At 40.3% G+C, this 15,669-nt stretch overlaps 1 protein-coding gene across 3 annotated transcripts in view; it reads left to right on the top strand.

Moving 5' to 3' along the window:
- dennd1b (DENN/MADD domain containing 1B) overlaps positions 1 to 15,669 on the top strand; it is a 160,689-nt gene that overhangs the window by 122,478 nt on the left and 22,542 nt on the right. For all 3 annotated transcript variants that reach the window (XM_036140967.1, XM_012853610.3, XM_036140968.1), the window contains 3 exons: positions 1,694 to 1,795; positions 10,722 to 10,812; positions 13,154 to 13,194. In XM_036140967.1, coding sequence (XP_035996860.1) covers positions 1,694 to 1,795; positions 10,722 to 10,812; positions 13,154 to 13,194 — 234 coding nt within the window. The remainder of the gene's footprint in view (positions 1 to 1,693; positions 1,796 to 10,721; positions 10,813 to 13,153; positions 13,195 to 15,669) is intronic.

Raw genomic sequence — 15,669 nt, forward strand, 5'->3', positions numbered from 1 at the left:
ACCATCAAAACTGGGCATGGAGATAATTAATCAGGGAACTGGCCAAAAACTCATGGTTAAATAAATAAATAAAAAGCTCATAGTAACTCTGGAGGAGCTGCAGAGATCCACAGCTAAGGTGGAAGAATCTGTTGACAGAACAAGGATTTGTTGGGGACGCCACAGTTCTGGCCTTTCTGCAACAGAGGCTACAAGAAAATCAAAAAGAGCCATAGTGAGCACGTTTTTTTTGTGTGTGATTAAAACCAACAAGCCTTTAACAAACCATCCCCACGTTAAAACATGGTGGTGGTAGCGTCATGCTCTTCAGCAGGGACAGGGAAGCTGGTCAGAGTTTATGGCAAGATGGAGAAAGCTAAATACAGGAAATTCCTGGAAGAAGTCTTGATGGAGGCTGCAAAACAACAACCCTAAAGAGCTACACTTGAATGGTTTAGATCAAAGCATGTTAATGCGTTAGAGGTTCCCAGTCAAGATCCAGACATAAATCCAAATTAGAATCCAGGTTAAAGCTTAAAAATGTTCAGATGCTCTCCACCAGCCTTCAGCTATTTTCTGAGTATCAGTGTAGAGACACATCTGTAGCTGTAATTCAAGCAAAAGCGGCCAAGTATTGACTCAGGGAGCTGAATGCAAATGCACACTTTTTAGATTTTTTTTATTGTACACAATCTTGAAAACAATGTATTTGGATTACTCTGTGTTGCTCTGTCTCATAAAATCCAGATGAAATGCTTTTGTGGCTGTGAAATGACAAAATGTTCAAAAGTTCAATAGAAATGAAGAAGTTTGCACGACACTTTATTTTTCTTACAACCCCAGCTCCAAAAGAAATCTTTGCTTAATGTTCTCTCTATCTCTATCTCATCCCGCTCTCTCGATCGAGCAGCGAGCGATCGAGCATGTTATGCTAGATCAGTCAAGCGTCCAGAATCTATCGACTAGAATCATGCGATCGAGCATATGCGCGCGAGCGCGCGAGCGAGCGAGCGCGCGCGCGAGCGCGCGAGCGAGCGAGCGAGCGCGCGAGCGAGCGCGCGAGCGCGCGAGCGAGCGCGCGAGCGAGCGAGCGAGCGCGCGCGCGCGCGAGCGCGAGCGAGCGAGCGAGCGCGCGCGCGCGCGAGCGAGCGAGCGAGCGAGCGAGCGCGCGAGCGAGCGAGCGCGCGAGCGAGCGAGCGCGCGAGCGCGCGAGCGAGCGAGCGCGCGAGCGAGCGCTCTAGCGAGCGCGAGCGCGCGAGCGAGCTCGCTATCTAGCGAGCGAGCGCGCGCTCGCGCGAGCTCTCGATCTAGCGAGCGAGCGCGCGCGAGCGCGCGAGCGAGCGCGCTAGCGAGCGCGCGAGCGCGCGAGCGAGCGCGCGAGCGAGCGAGCGAGCGCTCTCGCGCGCGAGCGCGCGAGCTAGCGAGCTAGCGCGCGCTCTCTCTATCTCTCTATCTATCTATCTATCTCTCTATCTATCTATCTCTCTATCTCTCTATCTATCTCTCTATCTATCTATCTATCTCTCTCTCTCTCTCTCTCTCTATCTATCTATCTCTCTCTCTCTCTATCTCTCTATCTATCTATCTATCTCTCTATCTCTCTATCTATCTAATATGATTTGATATGAAGAAACCTGAACATGTGAACAATGACATACGTTTCATTAAATGTTTTGTTTAATTTGTGCCATTAATGTCGCTCTGGACTCTGCAGGGAGAACCAATCACGTTCTGTGAGGAGAGTTTTGTCAACCATCGCTCGAGCATGATGAAGAACTTTCTGTCCATGGCCGTCAACCTGCAGCTCTTTAAACAGGTACAACCAGCTGGGAGGGTTTGACTTTTCTCTACACGCTGCAGATAAGAAAATTTGGTGCAAACTTAAAAAAAAAACGTGTCTGTTTTCTGTTTTTCATTTAAATTTTCATTATGAAAAAGAGATTTTACATCATTCTTGCTCATGATGCTCTGTTTTCACAGTTAACTCATCCATTTATGATTTGGTGCGGCGTACCTGAAGCAAACCCAAGTAAAAAAATAAGTAAAACTTGACAGGATTTATTTTAGTCGCTTCCAGTAACCACACTTTAGTTAGGACCTTAAGCAGATTTCTTGTTCATTGGGACGTGATTAGTCCAGATGGACGTTGTCTCTCAGCAAACTGTCAGCTGCTCGGGGTTGGCGCTTAGTATCTTGACAGTTCGGTTGTTCAGAGTGAGGAGGAGTTTAGGGGAGCAAAGCCCGGATTACGGATGGTTCCTGACCCCTTCAAACTGTTTACAGCCATTATCTCCGGCCTCAGATTCGAATGTTTCTCTGTTTATTCAGTTTTATCCTCAGTACTAACAAAACAGCGATAAGTTGGGGTTGCAGGGTCCACTGACTGTACAAGCAACGGGTTTGCATTCTGCCCTTAACACGTTTGTGCCGGTCTCTAAAAGCACAAAAAACGTCACGCCACACTGTAATTTGCTCCTCAAACATGTACTCCCTAATAAATATAGTTTCTCCTCAGTGGTAACATAGTTATTTATGTGCTCCATGTCTGGTCTGTTTAAGCAGGTATCCTCTATCCATGCGTGGTTTCTATTAAAAACAGGGGGGGGAAAAAATCCCTCATGTATACTTGATGTGTTTTCTCTCCAAGTCCCTTCAGTAATGCTAAACTTAGCGGAGCCAGAGGGAGAGGAAAGACACCTCTGGCTTTCCTCTCCCTCCTGTTCTCTCACCCTTTTGTGCTCTCTGACCCATGATAGTTGTATGATCCCCCCCCCACCCCCACACCCAACCCCTGAGAGAAGAGCACAGCGGCCCTCAATCAGTCTTTTGTTTCTCTGGACACCCTGTTCATAATTTTCCCAGGCAGAGCAGATAGCGAGCATCAGTTCAAAGCCTCCTCCGGGGCGGCTGCCTCCTCAAGCGGTAGCATTGGGAAACAGGTCCTTATCTCCTCCTCCTCCCTCTTCTTGAGAGCAGGGAATGGGGCGAGCTTATCTGCTCCACTCCTCTTTCTGCTAAAGTGAGCGGGGCCAGTGGTTTTGCCCAAGCGGTGCTCTGACCATGACCCACATCCGCTGAGAAACACACAAGCGGCGCTTCTCTTGCATGGCCACACGCATGCACACATGAATTTTTATATTGATAGGTACACGCTGTGGGAATGAAGATGTACTCTTGTTCGGTAGTTTCTTGATTTTTAATACTTTTTATAAGAATTCATGTAATGTTTTTGCCAATATTTCTCCTGTTTGCAGACACATGATGTAGACGTTGACAAAACATGTGACTGATGCCGCATTTTAAGCCACAAGTGAAAGAAAATAAACCACAGGGCAAACTTGATTTCTCCATTCAAAACGCCATACTCAGCCACTAGTTTTTAACAAAAGGCCCGTTTACACTACACCTAAAAACCGAGCCATGCCAAGACCGGTCCGAGCTTGGTCCAGTTAACTGAGATAAATGCAGCCGTTTACACACAAGAGTTATCCCGGTTTTTTGTTCCTTGGTTGCTCCTCGCCCCCTAGTGGCGATCTGCGGTACTACCGCTCTTTGGGATCGAAGGCGGGACCGAGCAAATCAAAATGGCGGCACCCGTAATATTCAGGATGTTATTGTTAGACATAGAGTCGGCTTTTGGGACGTGGATAAGACAAATGAACGTCTAATAAGGATTTACAGACGCAGGAAACAACAACAGACGCTGAGGTTCATAAGCAGAGTCATCACTGGAAACCGTGTGGCACGGTAAGGAAGCTAGTATTATTATGAATGTCTGAAATCTGTCTGAATGGAGTGTGAATCGGGACGTGCAGCCAGACACGCCGGGAAACCCGCTGACAGTCAGCTGACTGTAAGGGGATGACGCGGTCTGCTCATGCGCTCCTCGTTATCAGGGAACCGGGCTAAAAAAAACCAGTCCGAGACCTGGTGGGGAACTGGTCTGCAGTTAGCGCGGTCCGGTTATCGTTAGCGCGGTCTGGTTCAGTCTGCTGACCGTTTACACACAAGAGTTATCTCGGTTACCGAGCTCGGACTGGTCTCGGCTCGGTTAAAAAAGTGTAGTGTAAACGGGCCTAAAATGGAGACTCAAGATAAGAGTAGTAACCGCAAAGTCTGCAGGTTGAATTTTTCTTCCTAATGTGAAGATTTTTCTGCCGATGTACACAGAGAGGAATAGGAAATCCGCTCCCCTGTTGTCTGAGTGCAGGAGCTTTGAGACTTAATAAACCTGCCCCCTACTGGGATGTAAAAGTGTTTAGTGACCAATGCATCCTGATGTGATTCCACACACTGGTTAATATCCACTTGTGACAAAAACTGTACTTCAAAACGCTAAAGTTCTGCGAACATTCAGATAGATATTGTATTTTCTGCTCCTGTTCTGACCAGCATTATCACTCTGATGACCGTAGACATCAACATCTCCAGTTCTCCACAAAACTGTCATCTCAGTGTGTTGGGGAGCCATGTTGTGTGAATCTTACATTTCTTCCATGTTTTACTTGTGAACATAGAACTGCAGGACAATAATGTAGTTGTCAAAACATTTTTACTGGGACAGTCTGTCCCACTGCTGAAGTCTGCTTTCCCACAGCAAGATTTATTTTGGTTTTAAATAGTCACTACAGATGATGATGCACATTTGGTCGATGCAGTCAAATGTTCTCTCCTTCATTTGGCTCAGGCACAGAGTAAATGCTGGAGAAAATTATTCTGCTTAAACTTACAAAAATAACTTTTAATAAGTGGGGTTATTATGTCAAACAATATAGTTATATTCCCAATACATAGAGAGCAACTAATAACTATTTAGAATTTTCAATTCATGTCTCCAGTTGGTACTTTTTCCTGATCAAAATACTTATAACTCTAGAACTATATTATACCATTTAATAAAATACACAAATTACAGTACAATACATATAGTAAACAAAGAAGTAAAATCGACACAGATTGATTCGAACATCCCTTCCCCCATAATTAAAACTATCAGCTTCCAAAAACGTGACCTGCATCTAGGCACACTTATGTCGGTGCAACTGTGTTTGCACCACACATTCATTCTCTGCTTACAAGATGAACTTTATTCTCAGAAACAGCAGCAACAGTCTGGTCGATACTCCTTTTATGCAAGTTATTGTCCTGGCTGTGCTTTAAAACAGGAATCTATAAGCTGTTTACTCGTGGTTAAAAGTTGTTGAGATGAAAGTTCTTGTGGGCCAAAAAAATAATTATAAAATTATGAAAATAAAGCAAAATCACAACAAATTTAATCGTACATGTTTACCAGTTCAACAATAAACTAAGCAACTCACCAATAAACCTTTTCAGCAGTAACGTTTAATCAATTAATTAAAAGCAGATTCTGTTGAGTTAAAGTCTGCTTTTAATTGAAAGTCACTGGAAAGATGTGACGCTTTATATTATTGAAAGTGCAAAAAGGGAGGTTATTTAAAGGCAAATGCTGTGTGTTGTTTACTTTTAATTGGTCGATAATAATATGCCTGTAATTAAAGAATAAAATTCTTCAATCACCTGTTCCAATGGACCACGTTTGTATGAGAGTCTGGGGGGTCTAAATCAGTTTAGACACCCCTGATTTAAAAAGTGGGGTTGTTGTTTAAATTTGTAGCAGAAACCTTGTTCTGTGCTGCTAATCAGCCACCAAACATCCATTTGGTAAATTCCTGTTGGAAATCTCAGTTTTTTTGTCAAGAAGATGCATCATCTGTGTACAGCCAATCAGAGTGGCCGATTTCAACATGGTCTCATTAGACCTGCTACGTCACCATCATATGGTAATGCTTCCTGTTTCAGTGGACTGGACTTAAAAGCCTCTTTTTGTCTTAGAAATGTGGGTTTTAAAACTACCTATTCCATTTGAATTCTGATTTGTTTCTTATTTTTAAGGTCTTCATGTTTTCAGGCTCCTATGACGTCTGAAAACAGATTAGTGTTCACAAATGTTGGATTGGCATACGCTTAGTAAAGCTTGTTTCAAACTCTAATTTAATAGATTTTTTTTTTCTTTTAATAATTTCCCCCTTCCTCGGCAGAAATGAGGAGTTTATGCTTTAACTCTCTGTGGAGAAACTAACATAGTTGCCTGTTTGTTTTGTTTTTTTTACCCCGCTCCTGAAACTCATCAGGTTTTTGATGCTCACTTATCGAGCATCGGGGCCATACAGCTTGAATAAAATCAAATTCACTGCTGTAAATTCTTATTATTTTTAAAGAGTAGCCAGTGTGAGATTTTATACTGTTAAGCTTTACTGATTAAACCTTCAAAATTCGAACCATATTCTTGGACTCTGTTGACCTCGGTGCACATTAAACACAGTCCACACCACATGTGAATACCTCGGAAGTGTTACCTGAGTTGGAGGTGTTACCATATCTTAGCAGGAAATTGCTTTTCTGCATGTACTTTTTTGATTGATTGCAAGTGTTTTCACCCCCTTTAAATTAGCTGTTTTTGTTCCTTTAAGACCTGTAAGTAACAGTCCCCTCATTTGAGCGACACAGAGTTGTTAATGTAAATCTGCAGCACATTACGGACAACTGGAGGTGAAATTGCTCACTGGACTGAAAGAGTTTGTCTTTTTGCAAGACAAATTTGGGAACTAATATCTCACATTGCAACATACTTGGTATTATGGATTTTCTGGTGGCTATGATTAAATAAAATTACAAAAATAATTGTGTGTGTGTGTGTGTGTATATATATATATATATATATATATATATATATATATATATATATATATATATATATATATATATAAATTATAGTTTTCCTCTGAGGAAATGGCATTAGACTAATCCTAAAATATACACATAAAATATCACATACTCACCTTCTTGCACACTCTGACTTTTTGTTTTCTTTTCCCACTCGGTCAAGCAGTCCATCTTTGTTCAGAACAGAACAAGTGGGAGAAATGTTCACAAAGAATGCGGGGGAACATCTGTCAACATTAACCTGCTTCCTATCAGCCGTCTCCAGCTCCTGCACTCGCTCAGACTCTCTCGAGCACACTTCGATTGTCGTGTGGATATTATGCAAACAGATATAGAGTAAATGAACCCTTTTCTTCTTGTTGCAAGAGCCTGGAGGGGCACTTGTACCCAGATGGTTTACAGCCAGGAGTCTTCTATATGTATATTTATTCAGTTTTGGTGCATATGAGCAGAATTGCCAAGGCAGTATTGGAAAGCGGTGCTTAAAATAGCAATGCCAATTTTTACATAAACCTTGGATCTCTTAATGCATTTCTTGTATAAATTACTCAGTTAACAAGCATGTGGCAACACTGAACAGATATCCATACTGTATAGTTTATTTCAAACCTTTCCATACATGCCTCATGAGATTGTGGGATTGTTTTTGTTTTTTTTGTGCTTGATGGACTTCTTTCCCAACATATTAAGTGGCGTCAGCAGCTGCCACTTTCTCCTAAATCTATGTCTTTACTCTTCAAATAAGAACAGGTTTGAAGTCCGTTTAGGCTCCATGTTCATGTCTCTGTAAATGCACGGCTGTTGAGTCTTAGCCTAACTTCTGGCAACACAAACTAGAATTTAAACAAAATCAGACAAAAGCTTTAGGATCAAATAACTTTTCCTTTTTCTACTGTCTGAAGAAGCAAGCAAAAGCAAGATTACGTTATTACAAGATTTTATGAAGGTATTGGGGACATATCTGGGCTTGATGTTAAATTCACAAGCTTTGCATTGTCTTTAAGGTAAAATTTAAATATTTAGGGAGAGAATGGCATACAGTGCCATGCCGATATAATATTACTTGTTCACACTGTGTTCTAGCAACAGCAATAAATTTTATTTTTATTTTACTATTAATAATCTGAAAAGTGCAGTGTGCATTTGTATGCTTGACAACCTTAAATAAATTGAATTGCGAGCAGTTGCTTTCAGAAGTGGCCTAATTAATAAATGAAGTCCACTTGTCTGTAAAAAGTGTTCTGTAAGAGCCAGATAGAAACCAGCATCAGGGTCAGATTATAAACGGTATCCCAATCTTTGAACATCTCACTAAACTCTGTTCGATGAGAGGGAGAGGGAGAGAGAGAGAGAGAGACCTGTAATCTGACAGGGCATTAATCAGAAAACAGTCAACAGGCCTGTTGTAGCTCTGGAGGAGCTGCACAGATCATTGCCTCAGGTGGGAGGGTCTGGTCTCAGGACAACAATTATTACTGCACAAATTTGGCCTTTATGGAAGATTGAAAACATTTGCATTTTCACAGGAAGCCATAAGAGGTTCTAGCTTCAGTTTGCCAAGAGCTCTCTGACAGTCACAAACATGCGGACCATGGTGGCCTTGTTAGATGACATGGAAAAACAACCCTTAGGCCAACATCCAAAACTCAAGATGCAGAGAAAAACTATAAGTCCAGCCCACCGCATGAGACCTGGTGGTGGCAGCATCATGCTCTGAGGATGCCGGCCTACAGCTATAACAGGGAAGCTGGCGAGAGAAGATGGTTGAGCAACTACAGACAGGGGCACAGGTTCACCTTTCTGCTGGACAATGAGCATAAACTATTGTCAAACTCAGTTCCTCTGCAGGTCAAAGACTTTTTCCAGTTAGAGGAGCTATTCCTCATACGTCTGGTTTTACTCACAGGCATATGAACTTAACTTTTTCTAACTTTGCTTAGAACTTACCAAAAATCATGTTGGAAAAATTACAGTAGAATTTTCTGTGATCAAAATGGTATTTATTGCTTATTTTTAATAAGGTACTTTACTAAGGCATGGCAAGATACTCATGCCATGCCTCTCAGATTTTTATTTGAACATTTTGAATTTCGTGTGTTTTCCTTCCACTTCACAAGTAAAGACTTTTTTTTTCTTTTTCTTTTTTTTTTTTTGGACTAATTGAAAACCTGATAAGATGCGTTGTTTGTGGTTTTTAGGTGGCAAAATAAGCTAGTTTGAAAACTAAAACTGTGCATTCTTCTAAAATCGTCTGTATTTTGTCTTAATAAATCTGACCCCAATTTGGTCTTTAAATTTCAAATGTTAATTTTTTTTCCCCCCTTTAAAACAGAGAAAATGACTCCCTTCCTCTCGTCAGTGTGTATGTGTTGCTTGTTTTCTTTCTTTTTTTTTTTTTTTTTTTTTTTTAAGATTTGCATGTTTGTGATCACAGCCTGCCATTGTTGAGTAATGTCCAATTAAGGCCCACAGCGAGGCAGGTAATCTGGCCGAGGTTTGAGTGGGGGTGCGGGGTCTTTAAGTGGAGGCTCGGGCTAGGTGATGATTTGGGTTGATTATCTCCGCTAATTGGGCCAGCCATGTAGCGGAGCCTGCCGTCTCACCTCTCATTAAAATGATCTAATGATTAGTTTCCAGCTCTCCTGACCGGAGGAGCGGGTAGCCGTGTCGGTCGCTAGTTAGCGGGCTGTCCCTGAGGATATGCACCCAAGAACAGCCTGTGCTGGTGTTACACTGCGGACGTGCTAACACAAGGGGGGGAAGAGTAGGATTGTTGTGTTAAAGAAGTGGTCTGACAATATGTTGCTGTCCATAAAAGAATATAATACAGTTTGTTGTTCAAAAAAAAGAAAAGAAATGAAAATAAGGTTTGGAAGGTTGAAGGTCTATCTCACTAATTAATGCTATTATCAGTAAAACGGTTTGCTTTGAAAACACAGATGGATTTTATACGCAAATACTAATTATTCTGATTATACAATGGTGGATTCTTACCAGTTTTTCCACCTGTTTGTACAAAATGAGAATAGAAAAAAAAATGAAAATATTTTAGTCAAAGTTTAAGAAGTATAAGAGGATCACATAATGGTATATATAGCTTCTGAAAGATAACTTTTGGGTGTTTTAAAGGACTTTGTTATTAAAATATATTTTCATTTTGAGATTGGAAAAATGCCATGATAAGCTACTACCTGTTTTACTATTCTCCCACTAACAAAATGTTTTAGATATTATCAGTAATGGCTAACTCAAACTCAACTGAGGCTCAGTTAAAACAGTTATTCCTGGGATTGTTTTATGGAAATATAAAGGTTTTAAAATGTGCTTTTTCAAACATTTTCCTTTAAGACTCCAGCTTTGACATGATGCTTTACGGTTGTCACTTTAGCAACACTGTAAACTGCTCACGGTGTGGCAGCAGATTCTTTTTAATGGTCCAAAATGCTCAAAAAAGCCTTTGATGTGTTTCTAACTCTGAACTATGCTGTTTCCTTCCTCTAATCTCTCTTCTCTTTTGATTTAATCATACTCTGTTGAAGCCCAGCAAGCTAACCGGTCACTTTTTACATCTGAAGAATGCACTCAGTTTAATAATTTTACTCATTGAGTTTTGTGTTTATTACTGTTTATTTGTTGATGCTTGAGCAGCATATTAATGCGCTCTTTGTCACCGAGCTAATGAAACGTTCAGCCGTCTCGGCCGTTAAGTGCTTATTTACGACATGGAGTTTAGTGGGCTCTGCGTTACAAAGGGAGGAAATGAAACTTCCTCATGTCTCAGACAGTGTGCAGAATTTAGTCTGCAACTCTAATCTCTCATCTGCTCCATATTAACAAATCCCTATTACCTGCAAACCCACCTAATCTCTGGATGTAGTTTCCGTCAGGTAGGATTAATAGCACCCCTCTGAGGCTGAAGTGTTTGAATCTGTGTATATGTGAGTGTGCCCCCACCCTCCCAACTACTTTAATAAGCATGTTGTAATTTATGGTTGCAGTTCATCGACGGACGGCTAGCCAAATTGAATGCAGGCCGCGGCTTCACCGACGTGTTTGAAGAAGAGATCACAGAAGGGGGCTTCTGTGGAAGTGAGTAGTGCCAGACTTGTCTGTCAGTAAGATTAACTGTATTTATTCTTCACATTTATTGCACCTCATAGACGCTGTTGTGTTCTTATTCATGTGAAAAACGGTCAACAGAAGAAACCTACTTAGTTATTTTTATCATATTTACTTATCATTTTCAACTTAATAAAGCGTTACATGGTTGTATTATGATGCTTGGGTGATTATTATGAGCTGTGTACATCACAAAATAAACCTCAAATCCATCTTCTGATTGTTTAGGTGGGTTCTAAGATTGCTCCGAAGTCAAAACTCTCAGTTCTGCCACCACAAAAGTGAACTTCATTTTGAAATAAACAGACATTCTATCACTGACTAAATTAGCTAAAAACAAAACGACTTTGTCCCATTTTAACACCACCACAGACTTCTCAGTTTCTCCTGAGAAGCCTGAGAAGATGTAGATTTTTTTTTTGGGAAAGAGGAAGAAGTGGAAGTGAACAAGCTAACGGCTCTTTCCATCAGAGGATGATGTTGTGTGTCCTCTTGTCCCATCGTTTAAAGTCACATGGAGTTGGTGGTTAGGTCGAATTACATTTCACCAGCTTCTTGCCCTGTCCCTTGAAGTTTCTTTCAAGCAGCGGCTCGTCTGAGAAGCTGATCTGTCTTCAAGTGTCACAGACTGTTTATAAAGACGAGCATCGTCTGTTGGCCAATATGTGTCCTGCAAACGCTTCTCTAACTTGGAACAATCGTTGATGTACAATTTTGTTTTTTAATGCTCGCTCTTTCCCCCGTGTCACACCACATGTGCACCTGAATAAGTTAAATTCTCATCAAAAACAGTCGATTCCAGTGACTGAGTTCAAAAATAAAAAAAAAAAACTATGATATATAGATTAATTAGACCCAGAATAATGCATTTCAAGTATGCTTTTCTGTCAATTTCGATAATTATGACTTAGTTAATGAAAACCCAAGATTCAGTTTGCAAGAAATGTATTAAATAAGACCAAATAAAAATATGTTTTTTAATTACAGAACTCTGTGCCTACTGAAATGTGTGTCCGTGCACAGTGGAGTTTATGCGCTCAGTACTTGGCTGTGCCTCCTTTTTCAGATTAGTTTCTGTACAATGCATGTGAGCGTTGTAAAGCTGATTCTGATGAATTATCGAATCAATGCTGCACTGGATGAATGTTAGTTTTACATCTGGTGTTAAACTAAGACAGAATTTCAGAGAAAAGAACAGTACAGCAGTCCAGTAGGGTGATGGTGGTGTGATGGTCTGGAGTTGCTTTGCTGCTTCAGGACCTGGGCGACTTGCTACCATTCACAGAATCTTGAATTCTGCTCTCCAGTAGAAAATCCTGTAGGTCTGGACATCAGTTTATGACTTTAAGCTTAAAAGAACTAATAATAGCAGGGCAATTCTCTAAATACACAAGCAAGTCCATCTCTGAACTGCATGTCCAGAGATGGGGGGCAAAGTCCAGACTTCATAAGATTGCTTAAAAAGGCCTTTCATGCTCAAAAAACCTACAGTATCAAGAATCATTTTTTATTTTCATTGTCATTGTTTACCAATATTGAAATTTTAGCGAGACACCGGCTCAGATTTCATATATAACTCAGACACAAATCAAAGACTTTCATGGAAAATCAAATATTGAGCTAAATATAAAGTTAGGCTGTACAGCAGAAAAAGCGAGACTTATCATAAGGGAGAACTACTGTAAAATCGTTAATAGATAATACAGCATATTGAGAAGCTAAAGGTGTGCAAATAGTTCTTACCATCTGATCAAATTTAAGTGTTGAAGTCATAAAAGACAAATAGCAGTAATTTTACAGAACAGATGAATTAAAACAACTTTGCAAAGAGAATTACTTAAACAAAATCCTGCACAGTGATGCAAACTATTCACTGCAAATGCTTAATGGAAGTTATTGGGTTTAGGGGGCTGTTTAAGCAGTTCTTTCCTTTTTCTTTTAATAGATGCAATCATCATTTGAAAGCCACATTTCGTATTTACTTATCTTTGGCTGTTGTTCAAATTTGTTTGTCAGAAATATTTAAATGTGACAACAAGAAGAATACAAATGTATTGGGCCAATATTCTTCCACAGCAATGTAAGTCATACAGTTTCATTGTTAGCATCTTTTTAAACTAAGGCTTAAAACCGTCTCCAGTAGGTTTACCGTCAAAACAAGTGTGTAAGATGAACTGTTTAATATGTTTCTCTGGATATGACTCTGTGGCTCACAATGACTAATGCTGTTACTTTTGAATCATCCTGAAAACACAGAGTCTCTGAGGACATGGTAATTAATTCATATCTCCTGGTTTTCTCACACCTCCAGGTAATTCAAAGTCTTACCAGCAATGGAAGGACACTGTGAAGGTATTTACCCAACGTCCTGCATAAACGCCGAGCTTTTCTCACTGGGTTCCTCGTGTCTCATTTTTTATTCCTGACTTTTATATTTAATTGAAGGCCTGAATTGACACAGCTCAGTGTTTGAAGTCTTGCTGTTGCCTTTGGAATGAAGGGGTTGCCCGAACCAACAGATCTAGCTGGAGTGTGTGCGTGCGCGTGTGTGTGTGTGTGTGTAGCGGCGCGTACAGCAGGACACTGGATACAGACAGGGAGGAAGACAGAAGCGATTTGACGTGACAAGACGTCCTCCGACATGACATGTTGATCTGGCAGCAAACACAGGCGCTACTCCGCTGAACCAGCCCAAGAACATACATCTCTTCCTCCTTCATCTCTTTCGGGCCCTTCCCTCCTATCCGTTCCTTCCCTTATCTATCCGTCTTTATCTCGCTCCCCCTTTTCATCTCTGTCATCCCCCCCCCCCCCCCCCCCCTCCTACTCTCCTTCACCCTCCCTTTCTCCCCACGCCGTCAGCTAAGGCTGAATTAGTTCTCTAGAGTGCTCTTCAAAGGTTTGTTAAAGTTCACATTTCCTGACTGACAGGGATCTATAAGAGAGGCCTTCACCTCGGCCCCTCTCCTCCTCTCCTTCTGCCAACTTCTGAAACGCTGTCTGCCATTTACTCCGTTTAGCCGTTTAGCCGACGTTTTGTGCTTACACTAAAGACCAAGCTGAGAAGAAAACAGCAACTCTGAGAGAAAAGAAGAAAGGCACAGAGAGAAACAGGTTGGGCACCATAATGTCAGTCTGCCAAGCTCAAAGGATGAATTAATCACGTACAATCCCTTCCATCACTCCTTTAGGCGTCTTTTAAATAACAACTCCTGAATGCTGTGAGTTGCTTATTTTATCTGAGATGTACTAGTTTGTCTGCACAATTTTTCCTGCAGTTAGTACAATATGACTAAACAGTGCAGAAGTTACCTATTCATAAGTATATTGGACATCACATTAAAGGAGCAATATGTAAGATATTTACTGTAAAATGAACCTAAATCATTCTTATTTGTGACCTAGGAGGGACGTAACACTCCCTATAAACAATCACTCCTCTCCATCAACAATGTATTTGTCATATTTTCTCCTTTTAAGACCTAGAGGTAGGGTCTGGACCTACTTTGGTTCAGAGTGTAGTCCGTGTTTGCTTCCTGGTTCCTGAGCCAATCATATGAGAGTTCCCAGAACAGAGGTCAGCATTTGGTATTTTATCTTGGCAAAAGAGCAGCAGCCTGCTAACATGAAAGCCTGTAAGATTGAGCGCACCAGAAGTAGAAGAGAATACAACATATAGCTTTCCTGTGGACGTAAAAATTCAGTGGAGCTTCACAGCAACAACGGACCGTTGGATAAATGGTGGATCTCCGTGAAGGGCATTGTGCGTGTTATTCTGATTTCATCCACTAGGTTTCACTAAAACTCTTTGTTCCTTTAAGATGATTAAAAAAGTGTACTATAGATATGCTTTGTTAAATTATATTAATGTACATATGTAGATTGGTCTTGGAGTCAGTCGCAAAATGTACAAAAAATCATTCTGAAGGATAAATAATTTCCTTCCCTTTAAATTATTTCAATCACAAATAAAGAAGGAAGGAGATTATCTTAATATAAATTTTCAGGATTGATTTTTGTGCAGGATAAAAACTGAAATGAAAACCAACAGAAACTGATTATTAGTGCGAATAAGTACTTTATTTAATATTACTCAAACCTAGATCCGTTTCCTATTGTTTTAAGGTAAACGTACACTAAAACAAAAATAATAACCGTAATTCTCTACAAGTTTTAATACAGGGCAATCACATTTTTAAAATGTTAAACTATCGAAAGTCCAACACTTATGAGGAGTTTAGCGTCAAGAGTTTAGACAAAATGGTTTTGGAGCCTAAAATCTTGTTTTCCAATGTCTAATTTCTAAATTTATGTTTAATTAACAGGAACATTCAGGTTTTTCCATATTATATCAGTCGCCACTCAGACCTGATCTAAAGAAATTGTCTAATTTTGATCATTTATCAGTTGGTCAGATTTTTCCATATTATATTTCTGCTGCTTACAGAGGCATTCATTTATCAGTGCTGCTATAATTGCAAATTATTTCAAATACAAACAAATGTTTCAGCAACAAAATCTATTTCTTTGACAACATACTTTCCACGTTCAAAAGCCGATATCTATGTGAAACATTTAAAACAAGATCTTAATTTACATTGAAATAAAAAAAATAACTTTTATAACATGAAAGTGTTAAGTTGGTCTGTTCAGTGGAACCAGGATGGTCCAATACATCTTGGTTTATAGGGCTTCTTCAAAGCTAATAATAGAGCAGAAGTAATTGTCTTTACACATTTCGACATTATTGAGTGCACTCTTATTGCATTTCTGCCAATAGAGAGATCTAAATGTCACACGGGGAACTTTACTGGCCTGTGTAACATT

This window comes from Fundulus heteroclitus, chromosome 9 (genome assembly GCF_011125445.2).
Source record: "Fundulus heteroclitus isolate FHET01 chromosome 9, MU-UCD_Fhet_4.1, whole genome shotgun sequence".
Taxonomy (NCBI): Eukaryota; Metazoa; Chordata; class Actinopteri; order Cyprinodontiformes; family Fundulidae; genus Fundulus; species Fundulus heteroclitus.